The 22,942-nt window shown below is 43.9% G+C and overlaps 1 protein-coding gene across 1 annotated transcript in view; it reads left to right on the top strand.

Annotated features, from left to right (window-relative positions):
- Nucleotides 1-22,942, top strand: part of rasgrf2b (Ras protein-specific guanine nucleotide-releasing factor 2b) — a 155,423-nt gene that overhangs the window by 7,700 nt on the left and 124,781 nt on the right. Inside the window, exon 2 of the mRNA XM_052020666.1 lies at nucleotides 1,667-1,773. Coding sequence (XP_051876626.1) covers nucleotides 1,667-1,773 — 107 coding nt within the window. The remainder of the gene's footprint in view (nucleotides 1-1,666; nucleotides 1,774-22,942) is intronic.

Raw genomic sequence — 22,942 nt, 5'->3', positions numbered from 1 at the left:
TCATTTTTCCTCCACACATGTTGTGAAGCAAAAGTGAACCTGACTCGTGGAGTTTGTAGGATTCTACCTTCTGTTAATCCTCTTTAAGTAAAATATAAATGGTATTGCACAATGTTGGTGCAGAATATTCTGTCCAAATTATCTGTTATGCTGCTTAGAATCAGGTAATCCTGTTGAGCTAGATATTCAGGTTAAATTTATGGTAACGCTGTAAGTTTTGTAGGCTTCATCCATCTTACTGTACAGTTGTGTTTTAATGAGTCTCAAATGTTCTTGATGCCCAAGATCCTCTCTCCCTTCTCTGAATCCTTGGAGGCCTCCTTCAATGGATTCTTGCCACCTTCCTATATCTTGTTTAAGTTGCTTTTCATGATAGTTGTATAATCATAAACTTGGTCTCATATTGATGCCAACTAGGATCTCAAAATAAATTTCTGTTTGATTAACCTGGGCTAAAAATGAATGTCATGGAAGTCACGGAGCTGTGCAGCCTGAAACAGGCCCTTCGGGCTAAATTGTCCAAGCCGACCAAATTGCCTGACAGAGCCGGTCCCATTTGCTTGCGTTTGGCCCATACCCCTTTCCTATCCATCGAACTGTCCAAATGCCTTTTAAATGTTGTTATTGTACCTGCCTCAACCACTTCCTCTGGCAGCTCATTCCATATACTCACCACCCTCTGTGTGAGGAAATTGCCCTTCAGGTCCCTTTTAAAGTTTTCCCCTCTCACCTTCTAGTTTTGGTCTCCCCTGTCCTGGGGAAAAGCCTTTGGCTATTCACCTTATAACCTTTGGCTATGCCCCTCATGATTTTATAAACCTCTATAAGGTCATCCCTTCAGGGAAAAGAGCGCTAACCTATCCGGCTTCTCCTTACAACCCAAGTCCTCCAGTCCTGATAACATTATCGTAAATATTTTTTGCACCCTCTCCAGTGTAATGACATCCTTCCTATAGCAGGGCGACCAGAACTGTATGTAGTGCTCCAAGTGTGGCCTTACCAGCATCTGGTACAACTGTGACCTGACCTCTCAACTCCTGCACTCCATATTCTGACCAGTGAAGGCCAGCGTGCCAAATGCCGCCTTCACCACCCTGTCTATCTGCGTCGCCACTTACAAGGAACCATGTACCTGCAGTCCTAGGTCTCTCTGTTCTACAACACTCCCCAGGACCCTACTATTTACTGAGCAAGTCCTGCCCTGGTTTGTCTCACAAAAATGCAACACTTCCCGTTTATCCGTCGACCATTCCTGGCCCACTTGATCAAGATCCCATTGTCATCTTAGATAACCTTCTTCACTGTCCACTACACCAACAACTTTAGTGTCATCTTCAAACTTACTGACCACGTCACCTACGTTCTCATCCAAATCGTTAATATAAATGATGAACGACAGGGGACCCAGCACCGATCCCTGTGGCGGCACACCACTGGTCACAGGCCTCCAGTCTGAGAAACACCCCTCCGCCACAACTGTCTCCTACCATCAAATTGACGTTGTATCCAATTGGCTAGCTCACCCTAGATCCCTTGTGATCTAACTTTCTAGACTGGATCACCCTTGTCAAAGGCCTTGTTGTGTCATTAAAACACTTATTACTCTGACTGCTCAATGACCATCAAGGGGGAGAGTGATTAATCCTGTAATCCTTTGTCCCTGCAGCATTACTTTACCATAAACTTTGGCCATGAAGGACATAAACCTTTGGAGCTCCGGATTGAGGAAGAGGCCGACTGTGAAACTTGGGTGGATGCAATTCAACAGGCCAGGTACTCTCTTACATTTGATGCACGATTCCTTGACGTGTCCTTGGAGTGAGAGCAGCCTAAGTTCAATGTCACTTAAATAAGTCATTCGAAGTGTTTTACGAGAATGGAAGTTACTAATGAGCAAAACAGGAGGAATTATGGGGGTAAAAACAAAGGTATGGTTCAATTTTTAGCAACCTTCTCAAGGGACAGAAGAAGTCATGTTGGCAGAAAATCAGAATCAGATTTATTATCACGGACGTATGACGTGAAATGTGTTGGCTTGCGGCAGCAGTACAGTGCAGGACATAAAAATCTGTAAATTACAAAAATAATTAGTGTAAAAAAAGCAATAATGAGGTGGTGTTCATGGATCATTCAGAAATATATAAGATTATAGCTTTATCAGTCACATGTACATCGAAACACACAGTGAAATGCATCTTTGCCAATTGTTGCCACACTTCCGGCGCCAACATAGCACGCCCACAACTTCCTAACCCGTACGTCTTTGGAATGTGGGAGGAAACCGGAGCCCCCGGAGGAAACCCATGTAGACATGGGGAGATTGTACAAACTCCTTACAGACAGTGGCCGGGATTGAACCCAGGTTACTGGCGCTGTAATAGCGTTACGCTAACCACTACACTACTGTGCCACCCTGATAGTGGAGGGGAAGAAGTTGTTCCTGCATCATTGAGTGTGGGTCTTCAGGCTCCTGTACCTCCTCCCCGATGGTAGTAACAAGAAGAGGGCATGTCCCAAATGGTGAGGGCCCTTAGTGATGGATGCCGCCTTCTTGAGACGCCACCTCTTGAAAATGTTCTTGATGGTGGGGAGGGTTGTGCCTGTGATGGAGCTGGCTGAGTCTACAACCCTCTGTAGCCTCCTGCGATCCTGTGCATTGGAGGATCCGTACCAGGTGGTGATGCAACCAGTCAGAATGCTCTCCACTGGACATCTATGGAAATTTGTATAGGAAATTCAAAAGGGAGGTGGTAGTGACAAACTATCAATTTCCACTGACTGAACGAGTGAATGGAGAACAAGGAGACAGGCTCAGAAGTAAGATTTTGCAACATGGATTCAGAGTGATAAAAGATCACTGAAAGATTTGGATGAGACTGTGAAAGAATTTAAAGAACAGGATCCTGAGGTTCCTTGCACTTACAGAGAAAGCTAATGGAACTCAAAGATTAGGTATGATTCACATGTGCGACATATATTGCACATGCTAAGAAATTTTAGTTTGGCTGAAATTTGCAAAAAATGACAGCATGAAGACTAAAAGTTTAATGGCAAAACCAGAGATTAGCATTTCAGCAGATAAGGGGCAGAGCCAGAGAGGTGAATGGGCAATGTTCTCTTCCTGTATAGTCACCCAACGTTGTCTAAAAATTACTTTTAGTGGAACTTGGGAATTTGTTGAAACATGTAAAACTTCTGAATGAATCAGAATGAATACTGTTGTGTGGAAGATGTTTTTTAGTCTTGGCTTATCAAAATAGATAATAGTACTTTTGTCTCTTGGAAATGGAGGAAGGTTTGAACATCAAAGAACAAAAATACAGCATTTTACCACATTCTCAGAACAACCCAATACTTCTTATCTAATTAATTCCGCACGTCCATTATATATCACACACGAAAATCATTCCTAATCTTGTTGAGTTCCACTAGCTCTCTCTGTGAGTCACCGTTTGAAGTCAACATAAGAAACCACAGATGTGACCAATAATTTTATTTTGGTGAAATTAGATAAGGGAGGGATGCTGGCTAGAAGGATAAGAAACCTTAATCTTCCTGAATTACTGTGCCATTGGGACATCGGGTTTTCAACAAAGTATTCCATTAGTATCACATGAGGTGTCAACATTTGGCTCCTTATCTCTCCTGAAGTCACAGAGTTCTGTCTCTGAGGGGAACATTACCAGCAAGACCATCCGGGCAGGAATGGTGCTTACTGAAAATGTGTGGCTTTTCCTTGTAACTTATCCTCTGTTCATTAGTATCATTTTATTTGTAGAAAGTCTGCAAAAGCAACTGGCAATCCAAAATGCAACAGAGACTGGGAGACCTATCTCCTACCTGTACGTCAGTAACAAAATAATAATTCTTCTTCCCCATGCAATTAGATAGCTTCCTGTTACCTTAGATACCAAACCTCCTTCAGAATTGTTTGAGTTTCTCTTCCTATATGATGACACATCAGGAAACCAGGTCACTTTTTAAACATATTGTTCAACTAGTCAGCCAAAGACCTTTTTAATTTGGGAATGCTCTCTACCAGTGGGTCTGTATTTCCTTCTGCAGAGCTTTGCTCTTTGGTTGGTGGGGCAAGCCCTCTTCAGTATGAGTTGTGGACAAGCCTCTCAGGAGGTTCTTCTGACACAGATCTGGATGTAGAGGTATCCTTGTTCCAACTAATGAGAAGCAGATCCAACAGCACTAAGTACACCAGGCATGGAAAGATACGGCTGAGATGTCAGCTCTGGGACTGCCAGACCTGTGTGCACTGCAGGAACCATCACGTGACCTAACAACAACAATCATCAGAGCTCTTTGCTTCTCCATCTATCTCAACAGTCTTCCACCCTCCTCCCCCTCTAGAATCCTCAGCCATTCGAAAGCACTCCCTCCATCTCCCCCTGCCATCTAACCCCTCTATGCTATCATTGCATTGGTTTCCCATCAGTCCACATCACTTGAGTTTGAACAAAGTGACTTTGAGCATTCCAGTCATTCTTGTATGCGGAATGGAAGTGTGCTGAACTAGCCAGGAAATATACTGGGACCTGGGCACTCAGCCCCAACCAGTACTTAAGCCCTGATCATTGTGTGAGCAAAATCTTCATCCACGTGCAATACTAAACTAATCGAGTGGGATTGTTGTCTGGATCTCTGAAGGTTTGTCCCCATGCCCTGTTACAATGACAGGCACCTTGATAACATTCTTGGTGGCACAGAGCCCATTGACATTAGACGAGAGAGAGCCTCTCCTCTGATATTGTGAACTTTAGAGAGATCATTTGCAGACGTCCAGGTGAACACATCTCAACATGTATTTTTTTTAAGCCATGGTTCAAATCTCATTTCCTCTGTGTAAAAATCTAACCTGATTTAAAAATTACAGCTCAGGTGAGTGATGTGATTTCTATTGATGCTGCCAGGATATCTGTATTACATGTGCCATGGAAGGTGCCATAGTGGGTAGCTGCACAGACCACCACCTATTCTGCTCTGTTTTCTCCCCCCACCCTAGTCCCAGAACAACTGTGGCATCAGAAACGTTGCTGCAAGGAAATCTCAAAGATCTTACAAAGAGAACTCTTCTCAGACTGTGTCTCACAGACAACCTGACAGCCCCCAGTCAACAAGAGTTTATATTGTCCACAGTGCCTGGACTGCCCTGAGGTCCACCATAGTAAGCACCTGTGAAGAGACTTGACTTCTCTACCAGAAAACCCCAGCACTGGTGTGATGAGAATGACCTGAAAATGCAAGAACTACTTTACTGTAAACACAAGGCATTTTTGGATTGGAAACTCCACCACAGCTCAAGGGAAAGCAAACTGGCTCTGGATGTAGCATGAAGCCTGAGTTCCAACAGGAAGCCATTCACATCTTGAGAGCCAGGAGCAGAATTGAACTGATCAAGGACAATGAGGCCGTCAGTGCTTGCTGGAAGGAGCACATCCTCAATCATGACTCTGTCCTCTGTGAGCACCCTTTGCTCCTCTCCACAACAAACTAATGGGCCCAACCACGCTGCCAATTTAAACTGCCAAGTCTGTATACCAAGTGAAAACAGCAAGGCCTTGGGAACAGACAGTATCTGTGCAAAAGTTCTGAAACTTGATAAAGAGAAAATTGAATCACCTATTCACAACCTTGTCTCCATGTAGGGAAGATGAGGCCATAGTAGGGGACCTCTGAGGTGACATAATCATGACATCTTCAAGAAGGAAGGCAAATCCATTGTGGGAACCACAGAATGGCCTCCCTGCTATCTGCCACAGGGGAACTATTGTCAGCATCTTCCACAAGCATAATTTCCCAGTGGCCACCAAGTTCCTCTCCAGAGACTCCTTCCATGTCTAGGCCCAGTGGACAAGTTGTTAACTTTGTGTCAACTTCCGGAGAAATGCAGAAAGCAGCAACAACCAGCATCCTTGGTCTTTTTTGACCTCACAAAAGCCTTTGACTGTTAATTGTGGAGCATCCTTTTCAAAGTTGTCTGCCTATAGAAATCCACGTCCATCTTGCACCTTCCTCATGACAGAATGCAAAGCCATCATCTTATCCACTGGATCCATAGCACGCCCAATCTCGGTGCAGATTATTATTAAGCAAAGCTGTATCATTGCCCCAATTCTTCTGAATATTTCTCTGCACAGTAGACCTCACTTTCAAAATGTATCCTGCAATGGTGAAGCTAATCTGCAGGACAAATGGGGAATTGTTCATTCTATATCACCTCTACAGCAGAACCAAGATCACTTCCACTATTTTAGTTGAGCTGAAGTGTGCAGGTAATGTATGCACAAATTTGGAGGCCCAGCTCCATCGTTGTTGACCTGTCCACTGAGGTATACGAGAGAATGGGCTTTGCACTTCCACCAAAACAAGATCCTCAACCAACCTGCTCCCTTGGTATAACTGTACCCTCTGACAATTAAGTTCTACGATGAGACCCTGGAAAACAGACAATTTCCCATATCTCAGGAGCCACCTCTCGCCAATGTTGATGTCAAAATTCACCGTCACATTCGCTGTGTGAGCACAGCCTCTGGCTGTCAGAGGAAGAGAACGTTTGATGATCAAGACCTCAGACCTGGCCTCTGGTCAACAGTGATTCCTGGCTTCCAATGTGTGTCTGAGATATGGTCAACCTATTCCAGGCACTTAATGCCACCAACATACTATCTGCATAAACCCTATAAATCCACCAGTAGGATAAGTGAACAGACATTGGCATTCTCCTTGAGGCCAAAATTTCCAGCACCGAGACCCAAATTACACTCAGTCGGCTCCGATAGGCAGACTTAACACCAGACACCTTGAGCAGACATTCTATTCTGAGCTCTGTCAAGGAATTACCAGCTGGAGAGGGGGAACGATTCAAGGATATTCTCAACGCTTCTTTGAAAACATAACATTTAAAGCTCGTGGGAATCTCTGGTTTATGCTGCTCAAAATGGAGAAGCAGCTCCTGAATAAACATTGAAGACCCAGATCCATGCATTGGGAGCATGCATTGAGCCCAATGTACATGGCAGAATTAGAGCACCACTCCCAAACTGCTCTTCTGTTTCACCTCTGGCAGAGTCTCCAGGTCCCACATTGACCTGACTAACCAACTCCTAACTCACAGAACTGTAGCGGAACAAACGCATCCTCAATCCCAAAAGACTGGGCGAAGAAGGAGTAAACTTGCAGGCAAGGAAAAGTAACATAGGAACTGCAGCACAAGGTATGAGCTGGATATCAGTGAATCTTGCCAACATGTGAACATGAAAATATTTCTGTCACTTACGTATAAAGCTCAAAAGTTTGATTTTATAAAGGTCAAAAAAAGGAAGCAAACAGTTCATAGAATAAAACTTGTAATCAAATTTCACAAATTCATAGATCACTGTAAATAGATCTAGATTTGTTTAGGTTTTCTACTCACTTGTATTGAGACTATTTTCTTATCAATTTCCCATCTCTAAATTGGGCAGAAATTGGATTTGAATTGGGTGAGATGAAAACTAAAAATTTCAAACCTGTCATTAAGCCACGTACTTTGCTCCAGCTCCCTCAGAAGCCTATTGTTGCCATACGTTCTGCCCTCAGATGTAAGGTCAGTTGGTAAAACCTTTTAAGAAGTTGCCTAACTCCATATTAAATATTCTTATTTTTGAAAACTGCATTTCTGGTTTCTCTGACGCTGGGAATTTTGACAGATAAAAGGTAAGAAGATTTGGATCCACAGATGAAGGCTTTAAAGTATTGTCTGGGGACCAGGAACATGGATATGTTCATCCTGGGCTAACGAGATACCCTGCAAACTGCTCCTCCACTTCCCTCCTGATCTCTTGCCCCTGAACATTAATCCACCTGCCTTCTAATCTCTCCTGACCACGACCTTTTGTTCCTCGTGATCTCTCACCAAGGCTGACTACTGGAAATAATAAAAGTCAGCCTGAGGTTTGTAACTGCAGGATGTTTGTACTTCGGGGTTTCCTGTTCGCAACCCCTTCCACCCTCCATTCTAAACCATGAATACTGAAGTCAACATATCAGGTCAATGACCTTTCATGGACTCAATATGTTGCTCATTGCAGAGCTAATTGATGTAGAATATAGCTTCCTCACTGTAAAGGTTGTATATTTATCAGGATTTTAGGATTTTGCTTCAATTTACCCCATAATATCTTGCATCAGTCTTCAGGTTGACCTGTTTATCGGTGAAGATGTACAAATTCATTGACAGTGACACAATAGGCTCTGAGTGTAAATAGAACCATAGAAAACTACAGCACAGAAAACAGGCCATTCGGCCCTTCTAGTCTGTGCCGAAACAGTATTCCACTAGTCCCATTTACCTGCACCCAGTCCATAACCCTCCAGACCTCTCCTGTCCATGTATCTATCCAATTTATTCTTAAATCTCAAGAGTGAGCCTGCATTTACTACATCAGATGGCAGCTCGTTCCACACTCCCACCACTCTTTGAGTGAAGAAGTTCCCCCTAATGTTCCCCCTAAACTTTTCCCCTTTCGCCCTAAAGCCATGTCCTCTCGTTCTTATCTCTCCTAATCTGGATGGAAAGAGCCTACTCGCATTAACTCTGTCTATACCCCTTCATAATTTTGTAAACCTCTATCAAATCTCCCCTCATTCTTCTGCGCTCCAAGGAATAAAGTCCTAACCTGTTCAGTCTTTCTCTAAGTGGCTTTCTCTGGCAGCTCTCTTGTATTTCTCGACAGCCTGACTTGGGCAAAAGAACCTCATAAGTCACCAGTTGTATCTGGAGGATGTAACTTGGGGATCAGATCTAATACTTGGAGGAGCAGGAGAAAACCAAGAGTTTCCACTGAGCAAATATGTTGCACAGCTGACAGTCTCCGTGCTCCACAGTCTTCCCACATCTACCTGTTGCAGCTGATCCCTCAAACAGCTGAACCCCACCATTCTCAATCAGTCATGCTCCATTTGATTTTCAAGTGTACAATGGCAGGTAGCTTCAACTTGTAGCATCATGAGTGCTGATTGTCAGATCAGAAGGAGAACACTTGGGACTTGTCGAGGGAACACAGCAGTACCAATTAGTGCAAGTGAATTTGTGGAAGTTGGGGGGCAACACGGTGGAAGTTGGGCTTGGGCAAAATTTGACATTAATACTTTAATACTGAAGATTAAGGGAATCGAGATAGGGCCTTGGTAGAGGAAAGTGGAGCTAAGCTAGAGGATCAGCCCCGATATTCTTGAATGGTGGAGCAGGTGCGGAGGCAAATGGCCACCAGTTCTTATTCTTAGCAGCTGGTGCTGCATTTTACCACCGCACTTTCCCTTGTCCTGCACTTTATTCATTTTGAAATCAATGGGGAATTCTTACAATTAGCTTTGCCATTAGTTTGTAAAATTTCCATTCTTTCCCAACTGAAGAAGAACTGTGAGTGCACTTGGAATGGTATAGAACAGAAGGAGGTGATTGGACCCATCGTGTTCATCCTCGCTCTCACCCAGAGCCATTCACCCCCAACCACTTCTCCATAGCCTTGAAAGCTTTTCCTCACCATTTATTTATCCAAGTTCCTCTTAAAGAATACAACAGAATCTGCCTCCACCCAATCTGCAGACGGTGTGTTCCAGCTTCCAGTCACAGCCTGTGTAAAATTAAGGTTTTCCTCACGGCACCATTCATTCTCTTCCCCTTTGTTTTACACCAATGACCTCTTGTCCTCGACCTCTCCACCAATGGGTGTTGCTTTCCGCCACCAATCTGTTCAGTCCTCTCATCACCATGTATAGTTCTATTAAATCTCACCCTTCTCTAAAGAAAACAGCCTTAACCTCTCTATCCTGTACTATAGTCCGTCATCCCAGGAAACGTGTGTACAAATCTTCTCCAGATCCAATAACGTCCCCATGTGCTTCCAACAATGAGGAAACCACAACTGAACTCAATACTCTCGCTGAGGTTGGAGCCCAGTTTTGCAACTGGCTCCCTGGTTTTATACTCTTTGCCTTATTAACCACCTTCTCAACCAGCCAACCACTTTGAAGGAATTTAAATTTCCATTGCACTTTAATTTGTAAATACAGTAATTTTTTTTAACTGCATACAGGTTATAATCTGTATTTTAAAAGTTCATCCATTCAGAATTGTCCTTCCCAATTCCATTACAATTTATTGCAATCAGTTGTTTGGTTCATGTGTTTGCACGGGTAGACAAAATACGGGATTATGGAGCAGAGATTTAAAGAAAAATCTGCGGTTTGCAAAGGATAGATAGTAATAAATCTCATTATAGCTTTCTCAAAGAATATAGAACAGTACAGCACTGGGCAGGCCATTCAGCCCACGATGTTGTGCTGATTTTGATGCCAATTTATACTAAGTGTCCCCCTCCTGTGTATCATCCACATCCCTCCATTCCCTTCATATTCATAATCCTCTTAAACTCCACCAACCACTACTACCCCTGGTGACTCATTCCAGGCACCCAGTACTCTCTGCGTATAAAAAAAATCTTGCCACTCACGTACCTTTAAACCTCCCCCCTCTAACTTTAAAAACATGTCCTCTGGTGTCTGACATTTCTACCCTGGGGAAAATATTCTGACTGTCTACCCTATCTACACCTCCCATAATTTAAAAAACTCTGTCAGGTCTCCCCTCAGCCTCTGATGCTCCAGGGAGAACAACCCAAGTTTTTCCAACCTCTGCTCATAGCACATGCCCTCCAATCCAGGCAGCATCCTGGTGAACCTCTTCTGCACCCTCTCCACAGTCTCCATATCCTTCCTATAACGGGGCGACCAGAACTGCACACAATACCAAGTGTGGTCTGACTGAAGTTTTATACAGCTGCAGCATGACTTCCTTACTCTTCTGCTCAACACCCCAACCAATGAAGGCCAGTGTGCCATACGCCTTCTTTACCACCTTATCCACTTGTGTAGCCACTTTCAGTGAACTATGGACCTGGACCCCAAGATCCCTCTGTATCTCGATGCTACTAATGGGCCTAGCATTAACTGTACACTTTCTCCTTTAACTTGACCTCCCAAAGTGCAACACCTCACACTTGTCCAGATTAAACTCTATCTGCCACTTCTTTGCCCATATCTGTAACTGATCTATATTGTGCTTCATTCTTTGACAGTCCTTTACACTGTCCACAGCTCCACCGATCTTGGTATCATCTGCAAACTTGCCAATCCACCCATCTACATTTTCAAAGATGGTGGGAGTCGTGCTGAATTATGTTATTTAATTATTTGTCAATTATTGACTTGTTGAATGCAAATAAGAATCTCTAATATAACATGGTTCTTTAGAGACTAGTGGAGGAAATAATTTTGCATTTGTTTAATATATTTCTATTTGTAACTTTGCATTTGTCAAGTATGCCGTCTTAGAGAATAAATATCTGCAATGCAACCGGGTGACTTAGCAATATCCTTGTATTTGGCAAGAGTCCTATACTAAAGGTCATAATCTCCCACCTTTCCAGTATTGTATTGTAATGTAAAGGCAATTTTCACATAATTGGAGACCCCTAGTTTCCACAGTGTGGAAAAGGTCTTACTTGCACAATTATGGAATAAACTTTCCCCATATATTCATAATAAATGTTCTCCAAAACATCTCCGCTTTCACGGAGGGTGGTGAGTACATGGAACGAGCTGCCAGAGGAAGTGGGTGAGGCAGGTACAACAGTATCATTTAAGAAGCACTTGGATAGGTACATGGAGGGGTGGGGCTTAGAGGATATGGGCCACACGCAGGAAATTGGGACGAGGTAGGTGGACAGTGTGGTCGGCACAGTTGGGCCAAAGGGCCTGTTTCCGAGCTGCATTGCTCTATGACTCTATGCATTATAACATAGCCTCTAGATGAGAAGTTAAGTTACATACACAACTTTTTTTCATTAATTTACTTATCAGGATCTGGATTTTATTGGAAAGGCCAGCATTTATTGCCTGTTCCTACCTGCTCTTGAGAAAGTGAAGGTGAGCTGCTGTCTTGAACCACATCTCTCCTGGTAAATCAACACCCGTGGTGCAGTTGGTTCGGGAGTTCCGGGATTTAGACCAAGCAATGATGAAGGAATGGCAGTAGATTTCCCAGTCAGGAAGATGTGTGACGTGGAGGGGAAGCTGCAGGTAGTGGTGCTCCCCGTACCTGCTGCTCTCGCCCTCCTTGTGGTGGAGCTCATGGGTTTTTGAGGCACTTGGTAGATTTTTGGCACTTTTGAAGTCACTTAGTAGCCTGAGTGAGTAACTGCAGTGCATTTTGTAGGTGGTGCACACAGCAGCCCCTGTGTACTGGGGGTGAGGAAATGTATGTTCAGGGTGATTGATGGGGTACCAACCAAGGGGGTTATTGTGTTACAGATGGTGTTGAGAGTAGCACTCATCAGGCTAAGTGGAGAAGATTTCATCACACTAACAATGTGTGCCTTACCGTTAGTTGAAAGGCTTTGGGTGTCAGGAGACAAGTCACTCACCACAGAACATCCAGCTTCTCATCTGCTCCTATATCCACTATATCTCTGTGACTGGTCTGGTTGAGTTTCTGGTCAAAGGTGACCTCTAGGTTGTTGAAAGGTGGGGGACTCAGCAATGGTGACGCACTGTATTTCAAGGGTATGTGGTTAAATGCCCTCTTGTTGGGGTTTGTTGTTGACTGACATTTTTGTGCAGGGAATATTATTTGCCACGAGTCAGCCCATGTCTGAATGTTACCTCGATCATGTTGCATGAATGCGCAGGCTGCCTCATTTACTGAAGAATTATGAATGGAATGGAACGTTATGCAATCATCTGTGAACAAGCTGATGATCAGTAACTGAGTGTTTCTGGCAAAGCTCAGACTGGGCAACGTGATCAGGTTATTGCTGAGTCAGTGCTGCTTGAATGCTCTGCCGATGACCCTCCCATCACTTGGCTGAAGACTGAGAGGGAATGTGCAGTAATTAGCTGGATTGTAATCTTCCAGTTTTTTGTGAACAGGACGTATCTGGGCAATTGTTCACATTGTTGGGTAGCTGCCAGTGTTGTAACTGCACGAGGTGTAACTCGCTCTGCAGCATGGGTTTTCAGTACTACAGCTGGGCAATAGCCTCTGTGGGATCCAATGCTCTCAGCTCCTTGATATAACATGGAGTGAACTGAAGTGGCCTCAGACTGGCCTCTGTGACGGTATGGATCACAGGAGGAAGCCAGGATGATCGTCCAGAGGCACGTCTGGCTGCATGTGGTTGCAAATGCTTTGATCTTCTCCTTGGCATGTACGTGCAGGGCCTACCATTGTTGAGGACAGGAATGTCCTCTCATCTCCTCTCATTTAGTGGTCCACCCCCATTCATGGCTGGGTATGCTTGGACTGCAGAGCTTTGAAGAAAAGAAAAGCAAATGATGCAGTGAAAGGAAAGCAGAAACTAATGGCAATGTTCAGCAGTAAGTTTGAAGAAGAAAATCAGGTTAATATATAATGAGACTCTCCACAAAAACCCCACACGGCTCACTTGTTGCTAAGTACGCTGTTTGCTGAAATTCTGAGCAAAGATGGAATGGCTTAAAAATGAAAGCACTACAGAAGCAAAGAAAATTTACAATATTAGAAATTGGCCATTTGACCCACCTTGTTTGTGCTGGTCAAGAAAGGAGCCTGGCATCAGAGTTCAGCACAGAAACGGGTCCTTTCAGCCCCCTCATCTATTGCCAACCGTGCTGCCTTTCTACGCTAACCCCATTCGCCTGTGTTAGGCCCATACCTCTCTGTGCCTTTTCTATTTTAAGTACCTGTCCAAATGCCTTATAAACACTGTGATTGTACCAGCCTCTGCCACCTCTCCGGCAGCTTGTTCCACATAACCACCATCCTCTGTGTGGAAAAACTTACCCCCGGGTCTCCATTAAATTTGTACCTTCTCACCCTAAACCTGTGCCCTTGAGTTCTAGACCCCCCTGCTCTGGGAAAAACACTCTGACTAGCTATCCTATCTATGTCCCTTATGATTTTATAAACCTCTAAGGTCACCCCTCAGCCTCCTACGTTCCAGTGAGAATAAACAGCCTCTCCAATCTCATCTCATGACTTCAGCTCTCCATTCCAGGCAACATCCTGGTGAGTCCCTTCCCCACTCGATGTTGCTACCACATTCTCCCTGTGAAGAGCTACCCAACTCATCCCACCTTCCAGCACCAGGCCTGTGGTTCTGCGGGCCACGAGTTTTCAGTCCATTTGTTAAATGTGTTGAGTGTTTCTGCTCTACGTGCCTTCAGTCAATGAGTTGCAGATCTCTGACACCCACTGGGTGTAGAAATGTACCTTATCTTCCCTTTAACTTCTGCCACTTCTTTCAGTACCCTGGGATGCATCCCATCAGGATCAGGGGACTTGTCTACCTTTGGAGTCACTAGTTTGCTCATCACTACCTCTTTAGTGACCACAATTGTCTCGAGGTCCTCACCTCCCATCGCATCCATGACATCTTTCTTTGGCATGTTAGATGTGTCATCCCCCGTGAAGACCAACACAAAGTCATCGTTCAAGGCCTCGACCATTTCCACATTAGCCAATATTAATTCCCCCTTCTCACCTTCCAAGGGACCTACCTTCACTTTAGCCACACTTTTCTGCTTTATATAATTATAAACACTTTAACTTTCTGTTTTTATATTTTGTGCTAGTTTACTTTCATAATCTGTCTTCCCTTTCCTTATTGCTTGCTTAGTGGTTCTTTGTTACTTTTTAAAGTTTTCCCAATCTTCCAGTTCCCCACTACTCTTGGTCACTTTGTATACATGGGCTTTTAGCCTGATGCCTTCTTTTATTTCTTAGTTATCTGCGGCTGGCTCTCCCCACCCTTACTGTCCTTACTTTTAACTGGAATATACTTCTGTTGAGCACTGTGAAAAATCTCTGAAAATCTTCCACTGTTCCTCAACTGTCCCACCGTATAGCCTGTGATCCCAGCCTACGCTAGCCAACTCCTCCCTCATCCCGTGGTACTCTCCCTTGTTCAGGCATTATACACTGGTTTTAGATCAAACGATTGCACCCTCCATTTGTATGAGAAATTCAATCATACTATGGTCACTCTTTCCAAGAGGATCCCTAACTACAAGATCGTTAATTTTTTCCTGTCACATTGCACAGGACCAGATCTAAGATAGCACTTTCCCTTATAGGTTCACTAACATGCTGTTCAAGAAAGCTATCACGGATGCATTCTATGAAGTCCTCCTCAAGACTGGGCGAATCAGGCTGGTCAGGACAATCTATGTGGAAGTTAAAGTCCCCCAATGACAACTGCCGTTCCATTCTTACATTAGTATTGGTTTATTATTGTCACTTGTACCGAGGTACAGTGAAAAACTTGTCGTGCAAACCAATTGTACAGGTCAATTCATTACACAGTGCAGTTACATTGAGTTAGTACAGAGTGCATTGATGTAGTACAGGTAAAAACAATAACAGTATGGAGTAAAGTGTCACAGCTACAGAGAAAGTGCAATACAATAAGGTGCAAGGTCACAACAAGGTAGACCGTGAGGTCATAGTCCATCTCATTGTATAAGGGAACCATTCAATAGTCTTATCATAATGGGGTAGAAGTTATCCTTAAGTCTGGTGGTACGTGCCCTCAGGGTCCTGTATCTTCTACCTGATGGAAGAGGAGAGAAGAGAGAATGTCCCGGGTGGGTGGGGTCTTCGATTATGCTGGCTGCTACACCAAGACAACGAGAGGTAAAGACAGAGTCCAAGGAGGGGAGGCTGGTGTCCGTGATGCGCTGGGCTGTGTTCACAACTCTCTGCAGTTTCTTGTGGTCCCGTGCAGAGCAGTTGCCGTACCAAGCCGTGATACATCCAGATAGGATGCTTTCTATGGTGCATCGATAAAAGTTGGTGAGAGCCATAGGGGACAAACCAAATTTCTTTAGCCTTCTGAGGAAGTAGAGGCACTGGTGAGCTTTCTTGGCTGTGGCATCTACGTGATTTGACCAGGACAGGCTGCTGGTGATGTTCACTCTCCGGAACTTGAAGCTCTCAACCCTCTTGACCTCAGCACCATTGATGTAGACAGGTGCATGCATCAAATATTTCTTGGTTTATTGCCTGTGCCACTGTAATGTTATTCGGTGGCCTGTGGACAACTCCCGCCAGTGATTTTTTTTTCTCTTTACTGCTCCTAATCTCTGTCCAGATGGGCTCAACATTCTGCTCCTTAGATCTTATATCGGCTCTCACTGTCGCCATGATCTCATCCTTAATTAAGAGGCTACCCCACCTCCCTTACATTCCTGCCTATCCTTCCGTATTACCTGATACCCTTGGATATTTAATTCCCACTCATCTCCATCCTGCAACCACGTTTCTGTAATGCCCACTAAATCATACCCCTTTGTGCTGATTTGTGCCACAAGTTCACTGACCTTGTTTCGAGTACTACGGGCATTCAGATAAAGTGCCCTTACACTCACTGCCCTTTTAGAATCCAGTAACCTTTGTGTCCTTTGTGTTTGATTAAGTCAAATTTCCTTTTTGCTAAGGAAAACAAATCCTTCAAATTACTCTATCTCGGTGTCATAATTTTATTGACTTCCATTTCTCTCAGAAGGTTGTGTGTCTGGTTCCTCAAAGGTTGGTGAAGATTTTTAAGGCAGAGGTAGATCGATTCTTAATAAATAAGGAGGTGAGAGACCACTGGGGTTGGTGGATACAGAGTTGAATCAGCCAAGAATTTATTGAATGGACAATGATAGAGTGATCAGTTGGCCTACTTCTGCCCCTAATTCACACTTTGGCATGCACAGACTTCTCTGTTTCAAAGAACCCAACACCAGCTTAATGATTTTTTCCCTCGTAGCTACAATTATTCAGTCTCATTAATATCCTCAAAACCTTCTTTGATTCCTCTTCTTTACATCATGCCTTTTCTCGAATGTAGTGACCAGAACTGTACTTAATATTCAAGATATGCTAGAACTCTACACTTGTATATTAGCTGAGGCATATAATATCAAAATGTATTTATGGATTTGAGTATCTGAATTCCAAGCCCCCGCTCTCTTCCCCACCATTCAATACCTAGCAATTCATTGCATATTACCTTTTTGCTTCTTCCCAAATGCATTACCTCACACTTCTGGAGTAAATTTCATTTGCCTCTTTTCTGCCCAACTGACTGCAGTCGAAAGCTTTCCTCATCACAGTCAAACGCATGGCCATTCTGTTCTGTACTATTATACCCCCGACATTTAAATCGTAATCATTAACATGTATTACAAAAGTCAAGGATTGAATACTGACACCATTCAACCAGTATCCTTTGGTTCCTGCCAATAAACCAGTTTTGGATCCACTTTGCCATTCTCCCTTGGATCCGTGGAGTGTGGCAAACCGACCAGGCTGCCAAGTGGGACCTTTTTCAAAACTTCCCTGTTGTCTGCATCAAACACATCACCCTCATCAACTCCTCAAAAAACTTCACTCTGGTTGAGCGATAGACCTTCCCTTAACACATCTGTGCTGACAGACCCTGATTAATCTGTACCTTTCTAAATGAAAGTTAATACCATCCCTCAGAATTAATTCCAGTAACTTTTCCCCACCACCAAAGTTAAACTAACTTTGTAATTACTTTGTTTATCTCTTTCTCCCTTTTAAGACAATAGCACAACATCATCGATTCTCTAGTCTTCTGATGCCACTTCTATAGTCGGGGGGATGAAAACTTGTAATTGTAGTCAACACAATTTCGTTCCTCGCTGCTTTTCATAGCATGGGATATATTTCATCTTGGTCTGGTAATCCATCCATTTTTGAAGGTGCTAAGCTCTTTATTGCTTCCTCTTTTATTAAATTGGTAAATTGGTTTATTATTGTCACATGTACCGAGGTACAGTGAAAAACTTGTCTTGCATATTGATCATACAGATCAATTCATTACACAGTGCATCGAGGTAGTACAGGGTAAAAAATAACAGAATACAGAATAAAGTGTCACAGCTACAGAGAAAGTGCAGTGCAGGCAGACAATAAGGCGCAAGGTCATAACGAGGTCAATTGTGAAGTCAAGGGTCCATCTTATCACACTAGGGAACAGTTCCTTGAGCCTGGTGGTACGTGCTTTCAGACTTTTGTATCTTCTGTCTGATGGAAGAGGGGAGAGAGAGAATGTCCCAGGTGGATGGGGTCTTTGATTGTGTTGGCTGCTTTACCAAGGCAGCGAGAGGTATAGACAGAGTCCATAGAGGGGAGGCTGGTTTCCGTGATGTGCTGAGCTGTGTCCACAATTCTCTGCAGTTTCTTGCAGTCACAGGCAAAGCAGTTGCTGTACCAAGCCATGATGAATCTGGATAGGATGCTTTCTATGGTGCATTGATAAAAATTCTATTATATTATCCCATTCAATGTTTCACACTCGCCTGGTATCTGTTTTGAAGGTAGCTGCAAAGTATTCATCAGAATTTTACCCACCTCCCCATCTCCCCACACAGGTCACCTTTTTGGTCCCTAATAGGCCCTATTACTGCTGTAGTTAGCTTTTGCTCTTTGAGAACTTGTAAAACATTTTTGGATTTTATTTCTCATTATTTATTCATACTCCCTCTTTACTTTCCTAATTTTCCTTTTAATTACACTCCTACACATTCTATTCTCTTGGCTTTCTGCTGTATTAAATCTAAGTGTCTTTTATACATGTTTCTTTTTTTACCCAGTCCTCCCCTCTGTGCAACTTGCCATCCAGATTCCATCCTCTCTCTTTGTGGGAGCATGTTTACATCTCCCTTAGATCTCTCTGAATTGCTCTGTCCGTTTTCCCTTCAAGTTGCCTTTTCCAGTCCACTTTTGCTGAATCACTTTTCACTGCAGTAAAATTGGCTTTCCCCTCATTTAGAATTTTAACATCAATTTTATGTTTGTCCTTTTCTACGACTATGTGACTAAAGCACTCGAATGCTCCTTCCACCTGCCCAGTTTCATTCCCAAAAATTAAATCTAGAATTGTAACACCTCCCACCTGACCCCCACTCTCGAGAAACCAAAAAAAAGCTGTAGATGTTGAAAATCTGGAATAAAACAGAAAATGCCAGGAACACTTGCACTTCAGCAGATGCCTGATCTGTTGATTGTTTCGAGCATTTTCTGTTTTTATATCAACCCCCACTCTCATTAGGTTTGCTTCATACTGACTAAAATCTGTTCTTCTGAATGCATGTTCAGAGTTTAGTTCCCTCTCTACCTTTAACAGATGATATCCCAGTGATATCCCCCACTATCACTGTCCTAGTGATTTTGCAATTGTCAGAAATTTGCAGACATACTTCCTATTTTCTCTCTCTCTGTCTCTCTGTGGCTAATTGGAAGCCGATAGGACCCACCAGAAAGAATGATTGCACCTCTTTTCTTGTTCTTTAGTTGAATGCAATTTGTTTTGTGATCTTCTAACATTAGGGGTGGCACAATGGCACAGTAGTAAGAGCTGCTGCCGTACGTCTCAATGACTTGGGTTGGCTATCCTGCTGTTATAAGACTATTGAACGGTTCCCTAGTACGATAAGGTGGACTCTTGACCGCACAATCTACCTCATTATGACCTTGCACCTTATTGTCTGCCTGTACTGCACTTTCTCTGTAACTGTAACACTTTATTCTGCATTCTGTTATTGTTTTACCTTGTACTACCTCAATGCACTGTGTAATGAATTGATCTGTATGGACAGTGTGCAAGACAAGTTTCTCACTGTATCTCGGTACATGTGACAATAATAAACCAATGTACCAGTTTGGCTGGTGTCCTTCTCCAGTGGTGTCTGTGTGGAGTTTGTACATTCACCCTGTGACCATGCGGGTTTCCTCTGGGTGCTCCGGTTTCCTCCCACATCCCGAAGATGCACTGGTAGGTTAATTAGCCATCATAGATTAACCATGAGTAGTGGAATCAGGGGGCAGTTGATGTGCATGTGAGAGAGAATAGGTTACAGGCTGATGTAGGGGAATGGGGCTGATGGGATTGCTCTAAGACCCAGCATACACTCGATGAGTTGAGTGTCTTGCTCCTACGCTGAAAGAAGATGCGAAAGGTGAAAAAAAAACACATCATTTCTCAATCTGTGATTGTTTCTGTCACCAGTATAAAGTTGGGGACGTACAGGAGATCATTACACATGGAAAATAATATCTAGTCAAGGTGCTAGTTAGCATCATTAGCCTGGCTGTTAAAGTAATGAAGGTGACATTGCGAGGGGTGGGATAAAGGGGCGTTTTAATTCAGGGCATTAAGTGAGGGAAGGGAAACTGGAAGGAAGTGGGAAGCAGATGGACTGTTGTAAGAAATACCAGACTGTGTGACCTCGGCAGCAATGTCAAGGGTGGGAAGAAGGAGGGAGAAGCAACCGAATCTGAAGCTGGAGAAATGGAGGGGGATCCAAGGCAAGTTGGCAATTGGATCCAAGATTGGCTGAGCAATAGGATGGTGGAGGAGTGCTGTGATTGGAAGCCAGCGATGATGGTACACCACGGGAGAGGTGCCGTGACCCTAACTGTTCATTATTTACATTAACGATTTGGGTACGAAGGTAAGAAGTATGATGAGTGAGTTTGCAGTGGACTGGAAAACTGGTGGTGTTGTTAATGGTGAGGAGGATGGTCTTTGGCTACAGGATGATGTTGATGAGTTGATAAGATGGGCAGAGCAATGGCAGATGGCATATAATTCTAGTAAGTGCTAGGTGATACATTTTGGGAAGACCAATAAGGGTAGGTCGTACACAATGAAAGGTAGGGCCCTTGGGAGTGTTGAGGAACAGGGGTCTCAGTGTAAAACTGCAAAGATTGTTGAAGATGGCAATGCGGGTAGATGAGGTGTTGAGGGAAGCATACAGGATGCTTATCTTCATTAGCCGGGGCGGAGAATAAAAGAACTGGGAGGTTAGGGTACAAGTTCATAACTCATTATTTAGGCCACAGCTGGAGTATCGTGCACAGTTCTGGTTGTCTCGCAACTGCAATAATTGTATTGAAGGTGGTGCAGGGGAGACTCGCCAGGATGTTGCCTTGCATAGCGTGCTGCAGCTTTGAGGAGACACTGGAGAGTCTGGTTTTGTTTTCCTTGGAGTGTGGGAGACTGAGGGGGGATCCTAATAGATGATCTTGAGGTGAATTGGGGTGGATAAATCCCCAGGGCCTGACGAAGTGTCCCCTCGGACCATGTGGGAGGCTAGAGCAGAAATTGCAGGGGTCCTCCAGAGATACTTAAGACATCCTTAGCCACGGGTGAGGTGCTGAAGGACTGGAGGATAGCTAATTTTGTTCTGCTGTTCAAGAAAGGCTCTAAGAATAAGCTGGGAAATTATAGGCCGGTGAGCCTGACATCAGTCATGGGTAAATTATTGGAAGGTATTCTGTGGGACAGGATACATAAGTATTTGGATAAACAGAGCCTGAATAGGGATAGTCAACATGGCTTTGTACATGATAAGTCATGTCTAAACAATCTTGTAGAGTTTTTTGAGGAGGTTACCAGGAAGATTGATCAAGGGAAGGCAGTGGGCGTTGTCTACATGGACTTTAGCAACACCTTTGACGAAGTACCACATGGGAGGCTGCTCCAGAAGGTTAAGTCACTCGGCATTCAGGATGAAGTAGCCAATTGGATTCAACATTGGCCTTAGCAGAAGAAGCCAGAGAGTGGGTAGTAATGGTTGTCTCTATGACTGAAGACCTGCGACGAGTGGTGTGCCGCAGGGATCGGTGCTGGGTCTGTTGTTGTTTATCATTTATATTGATGATTTAGATAATATGGTAAACTGGATCAGCAAATTTGCAGATGACACCAAGACTGGGGGCGTAATGGAGTGGACAGTGAGGAAGGCTATCAAAGCTTGCAGCGTGATCTTGACCAGCTGGGAGAATGGGCTGAAAAATGAAAAACAGGTCCATTGTTCCTTGAAAGTGACGTCAAAGGTAGATAGGGTCGTAAAGAGAGCTTTTGGCACTCCAGCCTTCATAAATCAGGGCACTGAGTACAGGAATTGGGGTGTTATGTTGTAGTTGTATAAGATGTTGGCGAGGCCAAATTTGGAGTATTGTGTGCAGTTCCGGTCACCTACCTACAGGAAGGATATCAATGAGCTTGAAAGAGTGCAGAGAAAATTTACACGGATGTTGCCAGGACTTGAGGACCTGAGTTTTAGGGAAAGGTTGAATAGATTAGAACTTTATTCCCTGGAGCGCAGGAGAATGTGGGAAGATCTTGTAGAGGTATACAAAATTATGGGGGGTATAGGTAGGGTGAATGCATGCAGGCTTTTTCCCCTCAGGTTGGGTGAGACTAGAACTAGAGGGCATAGGTTTAGGGTGAAAGGTGAAATATTTAAGGGGAATCTGAGGGGGAACTTCTTCACTCAGAGGGTGGTGCGAGTGTGGAACGAGCTGCCAGCGGAAGTGGTAGATGCCGGTTCAATTGTAACATCTAAGAGAAGTTTGGATAGGTGCATGGATGGGAGGGGCTTGGAGGGATCTGGTCCGGGTGCAGGTAGATGGGACGAGGCAGAAAACCGGGCCGACATGGACTAGATGGGCTGAAGGGCCTGTTTCTGTGCTGTAGGACTCTGTGACTCTCTACAAAATTATGAGAGGCCTATGTAGGGCAGATAGTAGGAAACTTTTCCCTAAAGCAGAGATGTCCAACACTAGAGGACATAGAGGAAGAGGTTTAGAGGGATCTGAGGGAAGAACAAAACCCCCCTTTTTTTTTCGACCCAGAGGATGGTTGAAATCTGGAATGCACCGCCTGAGTAGCTGGTGGAGTGGTGCTCTCAAGCATTTAGGAAATATCTAGACAAGTACTTGAATTGTTGAGTTATAGAAGGCCGCAGACCAAGTGCTGGCAAATGGGATTGGTATAACGTAGGTAGGTACTCGATGGTTAGCAGAAGCAGGGTGAGCTGAAGAGCCGGT

This window comes from Pristis pectinata, chromosome 7 (genome assembly GCF_009764475.1).
Source record: "Pristis pectinata isolate sPriPec2 chromosome 7, sPriPec2.1.pri, whole genome shotgun sequence".
Taxonomy (NCBI): domain Eukaryota; kingdom Metazoa; phylum Chordata; class Chondrichthyes; order Rhinopristiformes; family Pristidae; genus Pristis; species Pristis pectinata.
This window is presented reverse-complemented; position numbering and strand designations above follow the sequence as displayed.